The sequence below is a fragment of the Enhydra lutris genome, unplaced genomic scaffold (genome assembly GCF_002288905.1).
Source record: "Enhydra lutris kenyoni isolate GAN:26980312 unplaced genomic scaffold, ASM228890v2 scaffoldscaffold16, whole genome shotgun sequence".
Lineage (NCBI taxonomy): Eukaryota > Metazoa > Chordata > Mammalia > Carnivora > Mustelidae > Enhydra > Enhydra lutris.
Window position 1 is genome coordinate 25,043,959 of NW_019154100.1, and position 20,955 is coordinate 25,064,913.

General features: G+C 37.7%; 2 protein-coding genes and 1 pseudogene across 3 annotated transcripts in view; 2 read left to right on the plus strand and 1 right to left on the minus strand.

Annotated features, from left to right (window-relative positions):
• Window positions 1–9,922, plus strand: part of LOC111147350 (membrane palmitoylated protein 6) — a 66,394-nt gene extending 56,472 nt beyond the window's left edge. For both annotated transcript variants that reach the window (XM_022503352.1, XM_022503353.1), the window contains one exon: window positions 6,351–9,922. In XM_022503352.1, the coding sequence (XP_022359060.1) occupies window positions 6,351–6,527 (177 nt within the window). In that variant the 3' untranslated portion in view covers window positions 6,528–9,922. The remainder of the gene's footprint in view (window positions 1–6,350) is intronic.
• On the plus strand, window positions 5,556–5,956 carry LOC111147352 (annotated as a pseudogene).
• A 6,127-nt stretch (window positions 9,923–16,049) lies between the features above and the next one.
• LOC111147351 (gasdermin E) overlaps window positions 16,050–20,955 on the minus strand; it is a 63,976-nt gene continuing 59,070 nt past the window's right edge. Inside the window, exons 8-9 of the mRNA XM_022503354.1 lie at window positions 19,308–19,381; window positions 16,050–16,469 (exon numbers count right to left, since the gene is read on the minus strand). Coding sequence (XP_022359062.1) covers window positions 16,239–16,469; window positions 19,308–19,381 — 305 coding nt within the window. The 3' untranslated portion in view covers window positions 16,050–16,238. The remainder of the gene's footprint in view (window positions 16,470–19,307; window positions 19,382–20,955) is intronic.

Consider the following 20,955-nt stretch of genomic DNA (forward strand, 5'->3'; position numbering starts at 1 on the left):
GATGCCTGGGTGGCTCAGTCAGTTAAGCATCTGCTTTGGCTCAGGTCATATTCTCAGGGTCCTGAAATCAAGCACCGAATTGGGGTCTCTGCTCAGCAGGGAGGCTCTCCCTCTCCCTCTCTCTCAAATAAGTAAATAAAAATCTTAAAAACACACACACAAGTTTATTCCCCCTATACAAATGAAAGGGAGCAATATTAAAATATGCATATTAATCCACCTCTCATTTTACCAGTGAGGAAATTGGGCTCCAAGACCAATAATAAGTATGTTCATCATAAGGTTTACTACTGGTAGGTAGTTCTGACTTTTAGTTTCTGTTATATTTTCTCTTGTTCTGCCTTTCTCTCTTTTCATATTATTAGAAATTCAGAATACATACAAAAGAGGAAAAAAATGAGCTCCCATATCCCCATCACCTATGTTCAATAATGTGTAGCCATTTCTATTTCACTTAGCCCTCTCTCACTTCCTCCCTAACATGAATTATTTTAAAGCAAATCTTTGATATGTCAACCATAAATACTTCACTATCTATCTCTAAAAGATAAAGACTTTTAAAACCTCATAGTGTTAATCCTCTTTTTTCTTTTTCAGTTTTTTCCATGTCTCTACTTAACTTTTTGAATATCTGAAACATAGCTGTAATAAGTGCTTTCATGTCATCACATACTAATTCTGACATTTGTGTTCTGAATCCGTTTTGGCTTGAATGACTTCTCTTCACACTGGCCATATTTTCTGCTTCTCTTCCTAGTAATTTTTTTATTGGATGCCAGACATTGTGAGCTTCGTTCTAGGATGTACTTGTTTAGAAACAGTTTGTTCCTTTCAGGTATTGCTTTTAACATGTGTTAGGTAAGACCAGAACAATTCTTAATCTGGGGGCAATTATTCTCCATTCCTGAGGCAAGACCATTTGAGGACTCTTCCAAATGGCCTGTACATCGAGGTTTTCTGTTCTTCCTGGTGAGAAGAGGTCCTGTTCCTGACTCCAGTTGAACACTTCTCATTTTTTTCTGGTGGTTCTTTGGTGGTCTCAGGTACATGTACACTGCCCTGATTGGTATACAGCTATATGCTGGAAGAGGGGACCATTTGCTAGTGTCGGAAGTTCTCTCTCCATGCTGCTTTTCTGTTCAGGAATTCTGTCCTGTGAACTCTTGCCACCTTGGTCTCTCTGGGCTCTCAGCTCTGTCCCAACTTGGAATGTTGTATAGGCTCCTTCTGGGCTCTACCTTGTATATTGTGGCCTAGAAAGTCTTTCAAGACAATAAGCTGGGGTTAATAAGTAGGGCTCACTTCATTTGTTTCCTGTTTCTCTGAGATAAATTGGCTTGTTTTTGCCTCGTGCATAAAGTCTTAAAAGCTGTTGTTCCATACATTTTCTGTTTTCATTGTCAGGTAGGAGGGTTAGCCGATATCTGTTAGTACATCTTAGCTGGAAGCAGACATCCCTTTACTTGTCCTAATTTGTAAATTCTCCCCATTTCTCCTCTCTCCTAATTGAGTTGTTCAAAAAAATGGGTTAGGGCATCTGGGTGGCTCAGTTGGTTAAGCATTCAACTCTTGATTTGGGCTCAGTTCATGATCTCGGGTTTGTGAGATCAAGCTTTTGCTCTAATCAAAATAACAACAACAAAACAAAAAACAAAAAAGTTGGGTCAGTTAGGGACGCCTGGGTGGCTCAGTTGGTTAAGCAGCTGCCTTCGGCTCAGGTCATGATCCCAGCGTCCTGGGATCGAGTCCCACATTGGGCTCCTTGTTCTGTGGGGAGCCTGCTTCTCCCTCTGCCTCTGCCTGCCACTCTGTCTGCCTGTGCTCGCTCTCTCTCTTTCTGACAAATAAATAAATAAAATCTTTAAAAAAGAAAAAAAAAAAGTTGGGTCAGTTATCCTACAGAGTGCTTCAAAGTCTAGATCTTGCCAATTTTGTCCCCATGGTGTCATTTCCCTCTATTCCCTGTGAACTGATAGAAGCTTGAACAGGTATAGGTTTACTTATTTTTCCCAAAAATAATTAATTAACTGATACAACTTTCCTTGTTACATTATGAGGCATATGAGAGGCTCTCTTTTTGTGAGATGATTAATCAGTGGGTTCAGATGTTGTGAGCCTGATCTGTAAAGTTCTCTACTAGCTTTTTACCTAATGATTTTGGCAGGTTTTATTCATCTTTGCCTGGATCACATATTTCTTAGGGATTGTAAAATGATAACACCAAAGAGTTTGTCATTCTTTCTGAATTTATAAACTAGAGTTCTAAGAAATAACTTTTCTTCATCAACTAGTAGATCACTCTGAAGTAGAGTTCATATAGGAAAGTCAGAGTATATGTTGATACTTCGATGGGTCAGTTTTCAGAATAATGGGTTTGTTCTGAAAACCCCTAGAAACAACAGGTGATCAAATAAGGTTCATTTTCTTTGTTTTTTAGTTTCATTATGAGCACCTGATGTGAGTTTTTGATGTGGTTACTCTATTATGGTTATTCTTATTGATGCTCAAATTGTCCCATCTTTGACCAGTAGGAGCTTATTCAAGTTGGCCCTTGAGACCTTTTAGTCTCAGCTTCCTTACTATCTGGTATGACAGATGTTCCAGGCTCCTCTTGTACATTTTCTGTTCTAGGCCGGGTATGAGCTGTTTCTTCAAGAAGCTCTGGTTCCTTTTAGAGTAAATGGTATTTTAAGACCATAATACTTAGGGGTGCTCATTGTCACAAGATTGATTCTTGTTTCTAGCTATACCTCTCAGGTAGAGTTAGGATATGTTTTTCTGTTGTATTTCTGAAGGAAACCATTTCATGAATTCATACTGCTATTTCCCATTCAAATTCAGAATTACAGGGTTTTTAGTTAACCTCTTTTAGCTTATTTCCATTCTAAGTACTGAGTATCCCAGTTCTCAAAAACACTGGGAATGTTAGACTTAAAATATGATGTAATTGTTCATTTGCTTTATCCCACAGTACACACAACAGTCTGAGAATAAGTACACCAACACTACCAGGTGTGATTACCATGAACTAGTTTTTTGGTAGGTTGTTTTGTTTTGTTTTGTTTTGTTTTTGTTTTTTTGTCCTTAAGGTTTATCTCACTAAGTATATGCAGTCAAATTGCTGTGTTTTAAAGTCTCTTGGACTACTTCATCTCTGATAATTTAGTTACAACTCTTCTTGGTGTTTAAATTGGCTTATGTTTAGCTTGTGGGAATATTCAGCTTGTCTTCTGAGTTTTTTTTAACACAACCCCACTAATCTTTGATGACTCTTTTCTTCCTAGCTAGATAAGCTGTTCCTGGTTTTCTTACACATTTCTTAGCCCAGACCTGGAGCCAGCCATCCAAAAAACATGGTTCCTTTTAGTGGAAAATGGTATTTAGAGGCAATATAGGTGCTGAAGTTGTGTGATCAACTTAGTTGCTCATTGTTTCTAGGCTTTTTGGTGGCCAGATATAGGAAATACGTTTTTCTTTTTTAGAAAGCACACATCATTTGTTCATTTTGATAATTCTAATTTAAACTTTCCATTATTTTACTTAACTTCTTTGACTCTATGTTTGTGTTTTTTTCTTATGCTGAAAATCTTGGTTCTTGATGACATTAAAATAATTTCTTACTTCACATATATAAACCAAGAACCCACTCTATATAATTTCTGAGTAACAGTATCAATACTGATATCAACAGTATAATTATTGAAAACTCTTAAGTTTCAGGCTTTTAAAAAATTGTTCCTAAGATATATCCCACTGGGTATTATTTTAAAGTCAGTGAAATAATTCCTTTCTGCGTGGTTAAACCATTAACTTGAAACACAGGTCTGTTTCATTTTTCTTTTTTTTAAGTATTGTTCTTTTTTTATTTGAATTTAATTTTGTATAATTCTATACAATTTCATAGTTCTAAAGTAAATCTTAACAGGAAAATCTGGCTTTTCTCTGTCCGCTCCATTCCCACCTACGTAGGTCGTCATTTTAAAAAAATTTTTTTAATATAAGCAAGTATGTATGTGTACCTTCCCTCCCTCATTTCTTACATAAAAAGTAACCTGTCATATTCAGAAGTCTGCCTACATTTTCCACTTATCAGTATATTTAAGATTCGCTGTGGCCATATATAGAGATTCTTTATTCTTTTTTCTATCTGAATGGTGTACTCCACTGTTGTAAAAAAAAGAAAAAACTTTTTTCTTAAATGAAGCAGATTGCTAATGACTGTAATAGTAAAGAATGGTTTCCAAGTTGAACTGAGGCTGTTTGCACATCTATCACAAAAGATATTTTAGTTGTTTCAAATTGATTTAGAGATGTCAGTGAAAATATTAACTGAAATGTTATTAGTGTCCCTCAGGCCTAGTTTGGAATTCATTTCTCTCTCTACACTTCCCTTCTGGTGTTTTCACCAAACTCATTATCTTATATGCCATTGTTACACTGGTTATTCCTAGTTTTTGTATAGGTAACCCAGAATTCAGAGCTCCGACTTGCATAACCCATCACTACTTAGCTCACATCTGCACTTGGCTGTCACCCAAGACATCTTAAACTTAACATGTGCAAAGTAGAACATTGTGTTCCCCCAGCTCCACTCCCCAACTCTGCATTTTCTACAACTGCTTCTTTCTACATTTTGATTTATTCGCCCATTCATTCATTCATCACTTTTCACATTCAGCCCATCAGCCAATCTTGATGACTTTATCACCAAAATATATTTCCGGTCTGCCGTCATATCCATCTCCTATTTCTCCATCACAAGCCAGTGATGTGTTTCTGTTGCATGTGAGTTCTCCACAACCTAGCTCATACTTATCTCAAGGCGTCTCAAGGTACTGCCCTCAGTCCCTCTATCCCTCTGGTCTTTCAGTATCTTAAAACATATCAGGGTCATTTCCCTCCCAGATTTTGCATTGCTTTTTCCTCTGCCTGGAATGCTCTTTCCCACACTATAGTTCTCAGTTTAAATGTCATTTACTCAGTATCTTTGTAATCACTCTATCTAAAATAGAATTCTCAAAATTCTTTGTTCTGGTTGGTTTCTTTTATAGTACTCACTACAACTTGGAAGTTTTTGTGTTTATTTGCCCTTCGTCTGTCTCCTCCTCTGGAGGGTGGGAACCCACTCTGTCTTGTTCATTGTTATGTCCACAGATGATGAAATATAGTAGACAATTTAATAGCAATCAATAAATATTTGACGAACATGTAGAAGTACTGTGAAATTTCAAAACAGTTGCAATTTAATGAAAAGCTTTACTTGCTCATGCAGAACCTATTACTTATTGTTTCCTTATATCATTCCAAAATGACTAGAAATATACAAAATATAAACAGTGCCAGCTAAAGAAAGAAATAAATATGTGTGTATGTGTTGGTGGGGATAGGGAGCATGTAGTTGTCTTCAAAATACATTCCTAATATTCTCTTTCCTGGAGACAGGCAGCAAATTTGGCTTTGAGCTTAATAGGCACTGCAAAATGGTTTCCATGATCTCAGAGCCCATAAGATAAAAGTCTTTCGAGCTCTTTCCACAGTCTTTCTGTGTCGCCCTAATGGTGCACATGAATGTCTTGGCAGATGCTCTCAAGAGCATTAACACTCCTGAAAGGAGAGGCAAACGCTAGGTTCTTATTAGGCTATGCTCCAAAGTCATTAACCAGTTACTAACAGTGATGATGAAGCGTGGTTACATTGGCATATTTGAAATCATTGATGATCACAGAGCTGGGAAAATTGCTGTGAACCTCACAAGCAGGCTAAACAAGTGTGGTGTTTGAATTGGTGTTTGAGCAGATTAGATGTACAACTCAAAGATCTACAAAAATGGCAGAATAATCTGCTCCTGTCCCCTCAGTTTGCTTTCATTGTCCTGACCACCTCAGCTGGCATCCTGGACCATGAAGAAGGAAGACAAAAACACACAGAAGGGAAAATCCTGGGATTCTTTTTCTAGGGGTGTATTACATACATGCAAAGTTAAAAAAAAAAAAAATCATTTGAAAAGGATGATATAGTTGGGCTGGAAACCTGCAATAATTCTTTTATTACCTTAGATTTCACCCTGAGATTATTGTCAGCAGTTGTTTAATTAGGAATCTTATCCTAAGATCAATGAAACAGAAGATACAGAATACTTACAAAGCAAACATGAGCACTGCTAGAAGGACTGGGATATGAACAGGTGGTAATGTCTGTTTTAACACTGTAGAGATTAGATTTTGAGCATTAATATCAGAATCACCATAAAAGTCCCAGTGTGCTTATTTCTTATGTTCACTTTGAATCGGTGTTTGAGCAAGTGAATACACATTATGATAGAAACATTTCCTTTTAACACTCTTTGACAGGACTCTGACTTAAAGAAAACAGTGGACGAAAGTGCACGGATTCAAAGAGCATACAACCACTATTTTGATTTGATCATCGTAAACGACAATCTAGACAAAGCCTTTGAGAAACTACAGACTGCCATAGAGAAGCTGAGAATGGAGCCACAGTGGGTCCCAATCAGCTGGGTTTACTGATGATTCAATAAGGTTCATAATGGAAATAAAACTTTTTAAAAATGACTGCAATAAATAAGCCTTCTACCAAGAAAATACATGCACAGATAGAAGATATCTGCCAAGTTCAGGCATTTTTATTGTGTAGATTGTAATACCAGTACACTATTTGAATTTTTATATAAAATGTGGTTGGGAAGGTGTACTAATATATAATTTATCTTAATTTTTCTAACTTTTTATGGGTAATCTTTCTATTCATACCACATAAAGAAATGCGTTGAAGCATTTTGTATGTTTTGATTTAGTACCCTTGCCTTTTCATCAAAGGAATTTTCAAATCCTTCATTCTCGCATTGGTCTCCCATTTTCACTGTGATAATGAATACTTGAAGTAGTTTTGTAAAGCTGTCCTTTAGTTCAGTATTTAACTAGTGAAAGGTCAGTTACTCTTTATTAGGAGAAAATAGTAATTATTGGCCTTCTTTCCTAATATAAGTTGAAGCAGAACTATAATGTCCATACCTTCCAAGTCTGACATTAGAAGTCTGCTCAACAATACATGGTTTCATTATTTCAAAGATACATGGCTGTCCTTTCTAATTTAAGCAGGTGTATTGTTTTTTTTCCCCTTCATTTCCATCTTGAGGGAAAAAGTGAAGAGCAATACTTTGCACTCTCATTTGTTGCCATTTCAGGCTGATGCTAAGTGAATGTGTACACAGCAAGCAAGGCCTTGTAGGCTAAGAGAGTGCCTTATCCTGTAACACATAACGCAGCAAAATGACGCATAAAGTTGATTTATTTTCACATGTAGAAAATACCGACATTGACAAAAATGAACCTACTGTAGCTTCAACAGTGTTTTATTAGGATATGGTTAGCAAATGTATCATGCCTTTGCAAATTTCTGTGATACTTCAAGTTTGCAAGTGGGGGATTTTGTGAACAATCGGTGTGCTTTTTGAAGTGTGATATGATTGTTAGAATATTTGTTAAATCTGTCTTGTTGAGAACCAGATCCATTGAACAACTTATGAGATCTGGAAATAACTGTCAGCTGTCTTATCTATATATAACATATACATTATATAATATGTACATTGTATGTATTATATAATATAAAATAAGGTTTTATATAGTTTTTACATTTCTGTTAGGAAATGCACTTTTTTGTTTAGTAATTAAGAAAACCGCTCTCTTTTAGATGCATTAACATTCAGATTTTTAAAATTCATCTCAGTTAATAGGATTCTTTAGGATTCTGGATGGTATAAATTCTTCCTCAAACATATTGAGATGTAGCTCATCATTAAACTAAGTTAGCTGTGTTTTATATTGCTGCCAGCTTTTCACAAGGACAGTATTCACACCTCCAGGGTTAGGTGCTTGTGGTCATCTTTGTCCATGGTAGGCATCTGGCTCCTGGCTGTTAAATTTGTTTTCTCCTCAGCAAAGCTGTGACAGAACACCAGCCGGGAGGGCTTCGAGGGGAGAGAAAATACATGGCAATAAGCAGTTATGCACACATTGCTTTAAATCATCTTCACAATAAACAGAACAGCCAAGTTGCTGTATTGTTAAGATTGGAAATGTATAGGTATTTTTTTTATTCTAGAGTTTCATATCCAGAACACAGATCATGTTCTTAGTCCTAGGATAGGGAATTAGTGGTAAAATGGATCACACCCTACCCTTTTAATAACTTTGCTAACTTTTAAACCACATGTATTTACTTCAAATTCTCAGCTTCTCAAAGCAACCTGAATCAAAGCACAGTGTCGAGGTAATGTCTTATGATTTAGTGTTTCAACACTGAAAATTTTAAGAGAAATTTTGTTTCCAAGTTCTCAGGAAATGTTTTGTCTTCTGTGGTGTGCCTTCCTGCTGCTGCACGGAGCCTCTTTGAACAGCTTTGGGATCATTGTAGCAGCACAAGAAGTTTATCCACAAAATATTTCAACTATCGTCACATGATGGAGATGATTTTTACATCATATATATTTTTAGCTTTATCATATGATTTAAAATGCATATTATTTAGAAAATAGTCTATACTTAAAAGGATTATTTCTGTTATGAATGGTATTCATGACTAGTTAATATACTCTAGACCCCCATAATACAAAATAATGCTATTTAGTTTATTTCAGTCTAGATGCCAGAGCTGAAGAGAATAAATTCAGAAAAGTTCATTATATCTCAATAGAATCATTGAACTTGAAACTGAAGTTCCATCTGAGTCTTCAGGACCCAGTAAAGCTCTACTGGGGCAAGGAGTCCCAGAGGCCCCAGGATTCTTTCAAGGCTATGAGAGTACAGTTGTAATCAATGAAGTATGAACTTCTCTTGTGGGAAATATCTAAAATAATTAGATTTACTGAAGAGAAAATGGTTTAAAGTGACGCTAAGCAATTGGTAACAGTTAAAATACACATGCACATGCAAATGCCTTTGGGAAGAAACCTGTGCCAATACATTAATGTACCTGAGGATTCTTTGTGGACTGAAGAGTGTCCACATTCAGCATTCAGGGCATGACTATTTATATATGACTAATTACTATATATATGTATTTTTTATTTTCAAATGTACAAATACCCGTAGAGGTGATGTTCCTGGATAAGTCATGTAACCTTATAACTAGTGGAATATATGTGATGCACTACATGTAATTTTACTTTTATTCCAGCCACGTCTTGATTATGCAGTCTTAATTTCTGTTTGATATTTGGATATTATCAAGTATCTAATACATCAGGACTTTTACTTTTCCCAATTCTTAACTATACAATTGCTGAACATAGCTTTCTAAAATAGAAATCCTATCATAAACACAGTATGACTACAGCAATAGTAGCCTGAGCCCTAGATTCTAGAATCTAGCAAATTTACTTATAATAGCTTATCAGGACAAGTTTTCTGGGAAAGAGCAAATTGGTTATTAACATAAACTTAGGAAAGAATGCAAATTAGCAATAAAATACAATAGTGTAGCATTATAGATTATGGCCAGATACTAACTGCTTTGACCATACTATCCCAATGACAATAAAAGATGATATTTGCTTTAAAAATTCATTAAATTGGTACTTATTGCTGGGCAAAATGATAAGTGTCATAATCTGGTGATTGGAGTTGATTTTCAAGATGGATAGCCATGGAGTTAGGTATGATTATTTTGAACTGATAAATGTTAACTGTAAAAGTTTTGAAAATTGGTCAAAATAGTGGTCTGCTTAACATTGTACTTTTATGACTTCTGAAACAACACTCCATTTTCCAGAAATCACAGGCTAGGGAGCCAATAATTTTGTAGTAATGAATCTTTATACTAAATATGGAGACAGAAATCCTGAACTTTTATGTACATATATAGGTCATTTTTTAAAATGTCTGAGTCACCATATATATATTATATATAGATAGATATATATATACAGCCATATGTATAATATGTAAAATTTTCCAAAGTACATGAATAATAAAACTAAATAGGTTCACCCATGTAATTATAGCTGTGTTCTTAAATATTTACTCCCAAATTCCTAGACATTCTGAAACTTTTTTCACATTGTTTTATAAGGCTCCAGTTTTGAGGCAGATACTAATCTTTCTGAAAAATACGAAATTTAGCTCAGAAAATTATAACAATTTCTTTAAGCAAAAAGGACAGAGTTCTAGATGGCAATGTCTTGGGAAATACTTAATTAAACTTTCAAGTGAATTTGTGATATGGTTCAGGCTTAGAGATTCTGGTAACTGCCCTCCTGTTGTTCCAGTGGATTCGCTGTGGCAATTCATGTAATAACATCTGTAATGTATTTTAAGTTCTTGAGCAAGATTCAGTATTTTAAATAATGGGATTATTGTATATAGTGCAAGTGAATATTCACAGACTTCTAAGAATACAGTCAACTAATAATCAGCAGCATCATTTTTTGAGTATACACTATATATCTTAAGAAGATAACAATTCTGTAATTCCTTAAGATAAGATTATTTTTAAGTTACATTTTTGTTAGCTTCAAGTTTTATTCATTTTTTAAATATGTCCCTTAATTCATTATGTTACTTTTTGTGTACCTGGAATAATTTAGTGCACAGAATCAAAAATGAATCTTTAATACCCTAAAAAGTGAAGGAATGATATCTCATTTCTAAGGTAAGAATTTTGAAGCCTGATTGGTACCACTTCTGCAGTACATTGCACTACTTTCTTTAAAACAATCTCTTTTGTTAAAAATAGAGATGGCGTGCTTCTACTAGCGGAGATCCTAATTCTGACTGTGCGACCTTTAATAAAATTTATATTTTCCTTTACTTTTAATATTCCATCAGTTAAATGAGGCTAGCTTACTATTTGTCTTCACCTTAAGTTACAAGAAGTAATTTGTAACTCTGATGTGATAAATGCTAGGCTGGAAAATCCTTATTAGGCTACTTAATCTATTTATTACATGGATTCACTTCTATTGAGGTTTTTAATCTTTTAGTTTGTTTAAAATGTATCTCTTTCAGAGGTAGCATAATGAATGGTACATACTATTCCAGAATCCTACCTCCAGTTTTAAAACAGCTCCGAGGAGGGTCTGTTCTGCTCTCTTGTGGCCTTGGTCAAGAGGTCCTTTTGAGTTTGGACTCTCAGTCCAAACCTTTAACAAATTGTTGTTACTCACAAATCAAATAAAATATAAGCAATCCAGTATTCTGACATCCAAGACATTCTGATCTTTGGCCTTTAAAGCTGCCCTACCTTAATTCTTATGCCTGAAATTTATCATTGCAGCCTTATTGTTTAACCCATAGTATTAAGTTTAAAAGGCATCTGTTTCTTTGTAGGGAGAACTATTGTTACCTCCAATTAGTGGACCTTGAATTGAACATGAAGACATCTTATTTGCATTCTCTTTCTAATGGCTTCATGGCTGTTGGCTGATAATGCAGTGCTATGATAAATCTGATTTGCCTCCACACACCAAAGTTAGCCAGAAGTGACAGTTCCTTCCCTTTTTTTCCCCTACCAGTTTTTACTAATTACTAGCACAAACCGAATGAACATGTCTACAATGAGCATAAATGCCACTTCGTACTTGGGAAAGTAAATGACTCAGTGCTTGTAAACCTGCCTTGAGTCCCACTGAATAGTATTGTTGTTGCCACAAAGCAGAAGCCAAAAGGTCTTATTTTAAAAGTTGGAACTAGATGTCTTTGGTGCACTTCAGCAACAGTGGGGGGTAGAAACATACAAATATGACAGGCCATACCTGAAATTAGTTTTTCCTCATATCAGTCAAGGTGGCCAAGGAGCTTAGAGGAAGTGGAAAAAAGCAGAGCATTCAAAACTCCTCAGCTATAAATTACCACTGTTTAAGCAGAAGTCATCACCAGTTAAAATATGTGGTCTTCATCTTATTCTGAAAAAAGAGAGGCAGTAGTATAGCAACATTGCTTTGAAGACAATGCTTATTCTGGTAAATATGGTCCAAATGAGGAATGCCTTCACCTTTTCAGGTAGAGCCAGATTTGAGGAATTGCTCGTCTCTACTATAATTTAAGTATAAGATAAATATTCCTTTTGGCTATGTGTTCTTTTAAAAGAACTGCCGACTCCTCTTTCTTTGGTAACATTGATTTTTAAGGAAGTGGGATCTTCGGTTTTGCTGGGGAAGAATGAGCACTTAGGGTTCGGCAACAAGTGTAGTTTTCTGCATGTTGAGTTATTTTAGAGCCCATGGTGAGTATTTGATGTGAAAACCTTGCTTTGGGGATTTTTTTTTTTCCATTTCAGTTTGGTATATCTTTATTTTGAACACAAATGCATGCTCTTTTAAACCTCTAATCTTTGAAATAATTGTAGAACTTTTCTTTCTTAATGGAGGGCAAAATGCTTGTTAGCAATCTAAAAATAAAAGCTGAACAAGCTGCTAAAGTTAACTTTCTGATGAAAAAGTTTAAAAATAAAATTTGCTACTGCTTTCCAAGTAATTGTATTACTAGTTCCTGTATAAAAGAAACATTACTGCTGCCCGTGTATAAATAAAATTTTCTTGCAGTACAATTATTGATTTTTCAGAAACTGTCCCTATAAATTTCTCTTTTCACATATTTCCTGTGTAGTCCAAAACAAAAATTATTGAAATGTTCAACATGTGAGATTGTATATTCCAAGTAAAATATTTTTGTACATATAAAAATAAATATTTAATATTGCAAAAATATAGTGTTTCATTTATAGGTAGAACTGAGGTTTAGAGATGATAAATACAGAGGTTATCAGATTAGCTTTGGTAATTTCTTTTTAAATGCTAGTAATTTTGCAAAAAGCGTGTAATAACATGTAGTTTTTGCCACCAAAATATATAAATTTTTCACCTGCTTCTCTTCTTTAACAAGGAAACCCTAACTGTTGTTTCCTCTATCCCAGCCCAAGCCATTTGGTGGCTTTCAAAGGTGACATACTCAAGGAAAAAATGGCAGAGACAGGGAAGATTAAAATATAGGATCAAGAAAAAGCATCTATGCTTAGATGACATGAGATGCTAGGACAAGTTAGCCAAGCAGGAAAAGCCCTGGTGGGAGATACAGCACCTGCTGTGGCACAGCTCAGTCCTGAGGCCTGCAGTGGAAAAGGGAGGCGGACCCACCAGGCTGGCCAAGAGATGGGAGGCATGACCGTGGGTGAGTGCGGGAAGCTGATGTCCAGAAAAGGTATTTTTGCAACTCTTTCTCAAGCTAAATTTCTGGGATTCCATGCCCAGTACTTCAGAAATTGCTAGTCTAGTGTACTTCTCATGTCTCCCAAAGAATTCGGTTTTAGATTACTCACTTTCATCTTGTACTGTCCGTTTTCTCTCACTACAGTAAAAAACTGCCACAAACTTTGTAGCTTTTTTTTTTAATTTAAGGATTTTTATTTATTTGTTAGAAGCACAAGCAGGGGAGGCAGCAGACAGAGAAGCAGGCTCCCCACTGAGCAGGGAGCTGAATGCAGACACTCAATCCCAGGACCCTGGGATCATGACCTGAGCCAAAGGCAGATGCTTAACCAACTGAGCCACCCAGGTGTCCCAACTTCAGAGCTTTTTTTTTTTTTTTTTTACTCATTTATTTGAGAGAGAGCACAAGCAAGCAGAGAGAGAGGAGGAAGCAGGCTCTCTGCCGAGCAGAGAGCCCGATGCAGGGCTCGATCCCAGGACCCTGAGATCACGACCTGAGCCGAAGACAGAGGCTTTAACCCACTGAGCCACCCAGGCACCCTTCACAGCTTTAAGTACAAACTCAGATGTGCAGGTTGAAAATGCAACGCAGGTCCCACCTAACTGAAATTGAGACCTTTCCCAGGGCCTGCCCTGGCTCTTAATGCTGGAGAGAGAACCTTCCTCCAGGCTCTTGCAGGTTGGCGGCAGATTGCAGTTCCATGCTGTTGTAGAACTGAGGTGTCCGCTTCCTTACTGGCTGTCACATGGACTGCTCTCTTGTTCTTGAAATGACCTCTCTCTCAGAGTCAGCAACAGCACTGAATCCTTCCTGTGCCTCATCTTTTCTGCATTTTCTTTGGCCAAGTCTCTCACTGACTCTTTTGCCCTCTAAGGGCCCACCCAGATAATCCAGGATAATCTCCGTCTCAGGATCTGTCACCTGAAGAACATCTGTAAAGTCCCTTCTTGGTACATAAGGTAACATGTTCACAGGTTCTAGGGATTATTAGATTGTGGACACCTGAGGGACCCTAACAAAAGTGCTTCTTGACTCTTCCTGCATCCACTTGGAAAAAGACGAGTGGTCATGGAAACATTTGAGTGAAGGTGGCTTTCCACTTCTGTTCTGGAAAATACTCTATTTTCTATCTGTTTTCTAGGTATCTGGTCTACCAGAATTTGCTTACAAATGTAAATGTACATTTACAATTAATTGTATGTGGTGATGAAGATACTAGATACTTAGAAGAGCCTTTTGGAAGCCCACTCGAGCATGCCCAGCACTACTTTGCCCACCATGTCACAGTGGGGTCTGCTAAGGCATGGCAATAATTGGGAGGCTGGGGAGACCTGTAGCAGCATATGGCTACATCCTTTTTAATTGCAAATTTTTTAAAAGATTTTATTTGCTAGAGAAAGACACATTGAGAGAACACAAGCAGGGGGAGTGGCAGAGGGAGAAGCAGGCTTCCTGCTGAGTAGGGAGCCTGATGAGGCGCTCCATCCCAAGACCCTGGGATCATGACCTGAGCAGAGGGCGCCCTTAATTCCAAATTTTTAAGACACAGTTCAACAGAGTAACTAGCTGATAGTTGTAGAAATGGCCAAATGCCTTAGCTGTCTATTTGATGTAACCCAAACTTTTTGGCATGTGCTGGGATGGCCTTTTTTCTTTCTGCCTGAAGCTGATCTTTTAGTTTCTGTTGCTTTTGGATTTTTTTTTTTTTTTTGGTTTGGCTTGGCTTTGGTTGGTTGTTTTTTTAAGAGGTTAATATATACAAAATTATAACAGGAATAGAAGGGTAACACCCCAGCGTCTTGTCCCAACTTCTAAATCCTCTCCCCAAAGGAATCACTGTCCAGTTTCTTGTAGACTTTTAAAGGAGCTTCCCACTGCCTTGTGATGTGTAGCTATGTGTTTACACAAGTTGATTCTTAGAAAATCTGCCATCAATTTTTTGTTTATAAAACTTAGAAAGACAAAAAGGCATGTATAGTGCCACCATTGTAGCACAACTATTCACTTTGGCAGATTCCTTTCCAGTTTGTTATAAGGTGCTTTTTCTGTTGTTGCCACACAGTGTGCAACTCTTTTTTTCATGTATTGAAGTATTTCCATAAGATTTAGTCTTATTTTTGAGGTGATGAAAGGGTTATTTTGTTTCATTTCTTCCATGTTAATGTTCATTAAAATCTGAAGAGCAGAAAAGCGAAAAATAGATGATGTTGAGGTTAAAAAAAAAAAAAATATGCTGAGTAACACATTTCTCTTTCAACAACTGCTACTTCTATCCTCCCTGCTCCTAAGGTAAGACTAATTTTAGGAGGAAGTCTTAGCTACTTTTTGCTAAGGAAAAGTGGTTTCAGGTCCCCAGTAGTTAGTGGCAATGGAATCAGAGGCACTAGAGAGACACTTCAAGTTATTTATAGAAGAATTTCAAACAGAATGTAAAATATACACAGTTCCCTTTGATACAGTATGTGGTATTTTAGAAATTAAAAATCGAGAATGCATGGGAAATCAGCATTGTTCTAGACATAGAATTGGTGTGTTCGTCAAAGCATTACAAAAGAAAATGTCTATAGCTAGACCCCTAAGGAAGGGGGTCCTGCTACTAGATTAGTGTAATTTTGTTTAGCAGAGTATATGTACTATAATGGCATTTACAGTTCATTTGTCAATCAGCACATCTATAACACAGACTCTTCTATTAATTGTCTTCCTATAGCATTCACGATTTAAAATGAATTTTTGGATCAAAGTGTCATATTCAGCTGTTTTTGTATAGAAGAAATAAATGGACCCATTTTTTCTGTGAAAAAAAAAAATGCACACTGGCTTAGAATTCTCAACCATCCTCTAGCTCTTCAGATGCTAGAATCTAACTTAGACACTGGGTCACCAGCATAGGCCTTTTATGAAAAACTGTTTATAGAGTACCTAGTGGCTAAACTCAGTAGTATCTTAACAATGCTGGAAAATACCCAGCCTTGGCTGATAACATGTATTTGTAATTCACATATGGTGCTATTAATGTGCTCTGCTTAAAGCACAGAGTCCATTTAGGCTTATATAAAGAATTAGTGGGAAAATGTTAGGGTCCTTCTGGGTGACAACTTTCACAGATGACTGCAGTCTCTCCAGGTTCATGTCAGCTGAGGCAAACAAACGCTGCACAATCATAAACCTTTCCATATCCTTCAGAGGAGCCAAGTCTGGGTTTTCAAGATCAGATATTCCATCATCAGAGAGAGCACGGAGCTGAAATGACACATTTAAGCAAATTCACTTAAAAATGTTACAGATAATCCACATAGCTAAATAATAATGTATTTCTAGATGATTATGGGGAAAAATCAAATTGTTATTGTTCTTTAAATTCCCCAAGTGGTGCAGAAAAATCCTTAAGATGTAACAAGAGCTGTTTCTCCCAGGCCAGGAACTTACACCTGATTTTTTCCAATTTGCCTGGAGTTCTGACTGAATCTCCACTCTGAATTCTACCTTCTATTAGATCCCGTAACTTCAGGAGATGAGAAACTTCAGAATGTAACTTTCCCATAGAAACAGTATGTATGGTTTGATTTTTCTTTTTATTTCTTAAATAGTTGCTTGATCTCCTCAAAAGGGTAGGTACCACTGTTTAGTAATGCTTCCCGCCTAAAGAACCTTTGCCCTTGCTATTCCTACCTGGGACACCCCCTCCAGAGTTCCATGTAAATCCTTTTTTTTCTCATCTCTCATTGTCTTCTGCAATGCCTCTTCAGAAGGGTCTTTCATACTCTCCCTTCTACCCCCATATCCCAGCCACTATTACCCTACTGTCTTTCTGAAACTATCCTCTTGACAGTAACTGTTTAGTCTGTTTTCTAAAACCTAAGCTTTTTAGGAGCCCAGGGCCCTGGTCTGTCATAAGACATGGCCCTCAATGTGCTGAATGAATGTTAGCTCTTCAGAGAGGCCACTTCAGATGCTGCACTAATTGCAAGTTTTCAGAACATTTGAAATTTTGTGACACTTCATTTTTTTTTTACTGGTACTCTCTACATTAATCTCATCTGGTTTTGAATGCCTGGTAAAAATCAAATTGGCTAATCTTTATAGGTTTACTTATTTTTTTTTAATCTTCAGTAATTATAAAGTATGTATGAATTTCAACTGAATCTGAAGGGAATCCAAAAGATTTCCAGAAATGTCCTAAGCAATGCTAACCTTACTAAAAGCTTGCCCCGAAGGGCAGCAGTCACTTGACTATAAAAGTACTTAAGCCTGATAGGTCTACACCATGTAGATTTACCAACTACCACTCACACAGTGTTACCACAGGCTTTACACCAGCCTTTGGCCAAGATCAGAAACTCTCAATTTTGCTTTAGAAAGTGGATTAGGCCGGCTCTCTGGTAGAAGAATCACATCCCAGTAATTTAAGAAGGAACTCCACTAGTGCAGGCTGCCCACAGCAGACTGTGTGGCTGCAGTCCGGGCAGCATCCAGGTTCCTTCTCTGAACAGCTGCCAGCCCCACGTGCCCACGGGCACTTACAGTCACGCAAAGGGTGGTGGGGCAAAATTAACAGCCTCCACTGATGATTCCACCTGATGCTATTCTAAAAGCTTTTCCGAATGGCTCTCGAAGTTACTCTGGGCACCAGACAAGAGAACATAGGAATGCAGGTACATTTGACACCCAAATTCCTCCAGGAGGCAGGAGCCTCACTATCTAGGTCAGATTATGTGAAGATGCCCAGGAAATTGTTTAAAGGAAAATGTTTTCTTTGCCTATGTTAAGCAGCCCTGGAAAAGCAAACGACTCTATGGGTGGGTTGTTTTGTGTCAGTGTAGAATACCAGTCATCCTGGAACTCCAAATGTGTCCTGGCTACTCTAGGACCAACAAAGAAGAACTTGCAAGGAACATGAAGATCAAATCTAATGCTGACTGCAAGGAAGATGACAAGTAAGTGTGAGTTTGTTGGGAAAGGGAATTAGCTAATGTGTTCTTGCGATATTTTGGTAATTTTGTAAATCTTACTAAGGGTAATCTGAGAAATGCTAAGCACTCACCTACTGCCATCCTAATGACCGCACACAGGTAATGGTACTTATTGTCTCCATATCCCAACTATACCACCAGACTTGACCCACAGCTGGCCCCAGAACATACATGCTGGCATGTTTCCAAGTAGTTCAGTTTTAGTGGTCAAAGTATAAGAACCCAGCATTCCTCTGGGTGGGTAGAATCTACTTTCATTTGTGAATGGGTTCCAAACTGTTCCTTAGAATGATGCCTTATTCAGATGTCTTTGCTATGCAAAGAAATACCTAAGGCACTAAGCATGGTGTTAGTGGATGGGTAACAAATTTCAGGATCCTGGCCAGGCATTTAATCTTGACACCTGTTTCCTAGATCTGGGAGCAGAGCTCTGACCTTTGCTCTTTTGAGCCTACAGAGCATATTGGTCTGGGCTCTTAGTAATTAATCCAGCCAGGTGTGCTCAGCTACTCTGCCCCAGGCTGAACAACATCTGCCCATTAGAGTGGCTTCTGGGCAGCCTACTCATGGCTCCTTCTATTAATGACCCAGTTTGTAATTTAAAAAGGAAAAGCTTAATCTTGACTCGCTAGGGTTAAGGTCATCATCACCTAACTCTTGCTCTTGCCATGAAATTTCTTTAGGACATAAAGCTAATGATCTGAGACAAAGCAGTTCTCTCAAATACCTCCTTGGTGAATTAGATGCAGAGCTGAATCAAACCGGTCTAGGCTTAGCACTGCCATTACAAGTAACAGGGTGTCAGGCCCCTTCCCTGCAAAGTTACAACCAAACCTTAGCCAAAATTCGGTCTCAAAACAGTGGGAAAAGCTTGAGATTTAGAATCTAATGAGAGAGTTGGGTCCTAGCTCTGCAAGCAAGATCTTTGTACAAATGCTTTCCTCTCAGCCTCAGTCTTCCTATAGGGTAGGATGTCTGGTGTGATGTGGATGGTGTATAAAAAAAGTCAGGTTAGTAATAATACTTGGCTTAACCTATTTTGAGGGGCTACTGTAGATGAAAAATCTTAAAGGTTGTTAGTGCCCATCCCCACTGAAAATTTCCTTACCAAGTGACACAGCGAAGGAATAATCTGGAGTTTACAGCAAGCACCCAGCAGAGCTCCTGCATTATCTGGCATTTCTGCAGGAGACAAAAATCAGTCAAGGTCCAAAAAACAAAACCAAAAAATCCATGGGAACAGGTCAGCCCCTGAATTGTATCTAATTTATACTTTAGTGCTCTCCCAGCAGAGGACATGCTCAGTAATCACTGAATGAATGAATGGTGCTAAACAGGCAGCAAAGGCCTTTTAGAAAATAGATGTTGGAATAAAGTAACGAGCTCTGTGTTCACTAGAGGATAGTCCTTGACATTTCAGTTTGCCAATCAAGAACTGTACAGACTCTAGAAAAAGCAAATCATATTGAAAAGTAGAACCTATCTTTTCACAAAGGAAAGAAGGAAGCCCCTGCCCCTCCCAAAGTCAAAGGAGGCTTTGAAGGCCAAGAAAGCAATGCTGAAATACATCTATTTTTTTTTTAAGATTTTATTTATTCATTTGAGAGGGAGAGAGAGAGGGAGAAGCAGACTCCCTGCTAAGCAGGGAGCCTGACACAGGACTTGATCCCAGACACCTGACTGAGCCACTCAGGCAACTCCACATGTCATCTACTTTTTGACAGCCCAAATATCTTCAAAAGAGTGCACCCCAGGAGAAACGAGCTTTACCACTATGCCATCATCAAGTTCCCCCTGATTAGTCAGCCATGAAAAAAACAGAAGACAACATACTTATGTTCACTGTGGATATCAAGGCCAACAAGCACCAGATCAAGCAGGCTGTGAAGAAGCTCTATGACATTGACATGGCTAAGGTCAACACCCTGATCAGACCCCAGAGAAAGAAGGTGGCATATGTTCAACTGGCTCCTGACTATGAAGCTTTGGATGTTGCCAACAAAACTGGGATCATCTAAACTGAATCTAGCTGAATTAAAAAAAAAAAAATTTTTTTTATATATATTATATATATAAAAGCTACGATTTGGTGACAAGAGCTGTGTTTGAGCGCTGCTACGAATTTGGGGTGCGACTTTGGGTATACCTCTGTGAGCATGTTTCCTCCTCTGACCAACCATAGTTTGGTTTTTGCAGATGTCAGAGAACAGGGTAAAATATAAAGGGTTCCACTTGGGTCATTAGTCATTTTGGGGAGAAAAATGCAATGTGGGTGGACTAAGGCGTGGCACTGCAGAACCTCCCAGCCCACCACTAGTTCAACACAAGGGGCACCAGTGACAGAAGTAGTTGGTGGAGGGCTGCACCAGAAGGGCCCTGCCAAGTCTCGGGGAAAGGGAATCCAAGTCAATGTTATTCAAAATAGATTTTAAATACCAACCAGGATAAAACAGATGCAGTTTCCAAAAGAACCAAATCCCTCAGGATATAACCTTTGAACTGAGAAGGCAAAAGAGAGGAGAGAGTCACCTGCTACATCATCTGGCCCAGGAACCACTCAAGAACCTGTCTCTTATAAATAGCATGCCACTGAGGTTCTGATCCAGCAGAGTACGATGCAACATAGCCTATTCCCAAGGAAGGAAGTCTGCTAGAGGATGGGGCAGCTCCAGGGAATGATCCTGCTTGAGAATCCCCTAAAATTACATTTAAATATTGTGTGGGCATTTGCCCACAGAAAAGGTCCATAGTCAACA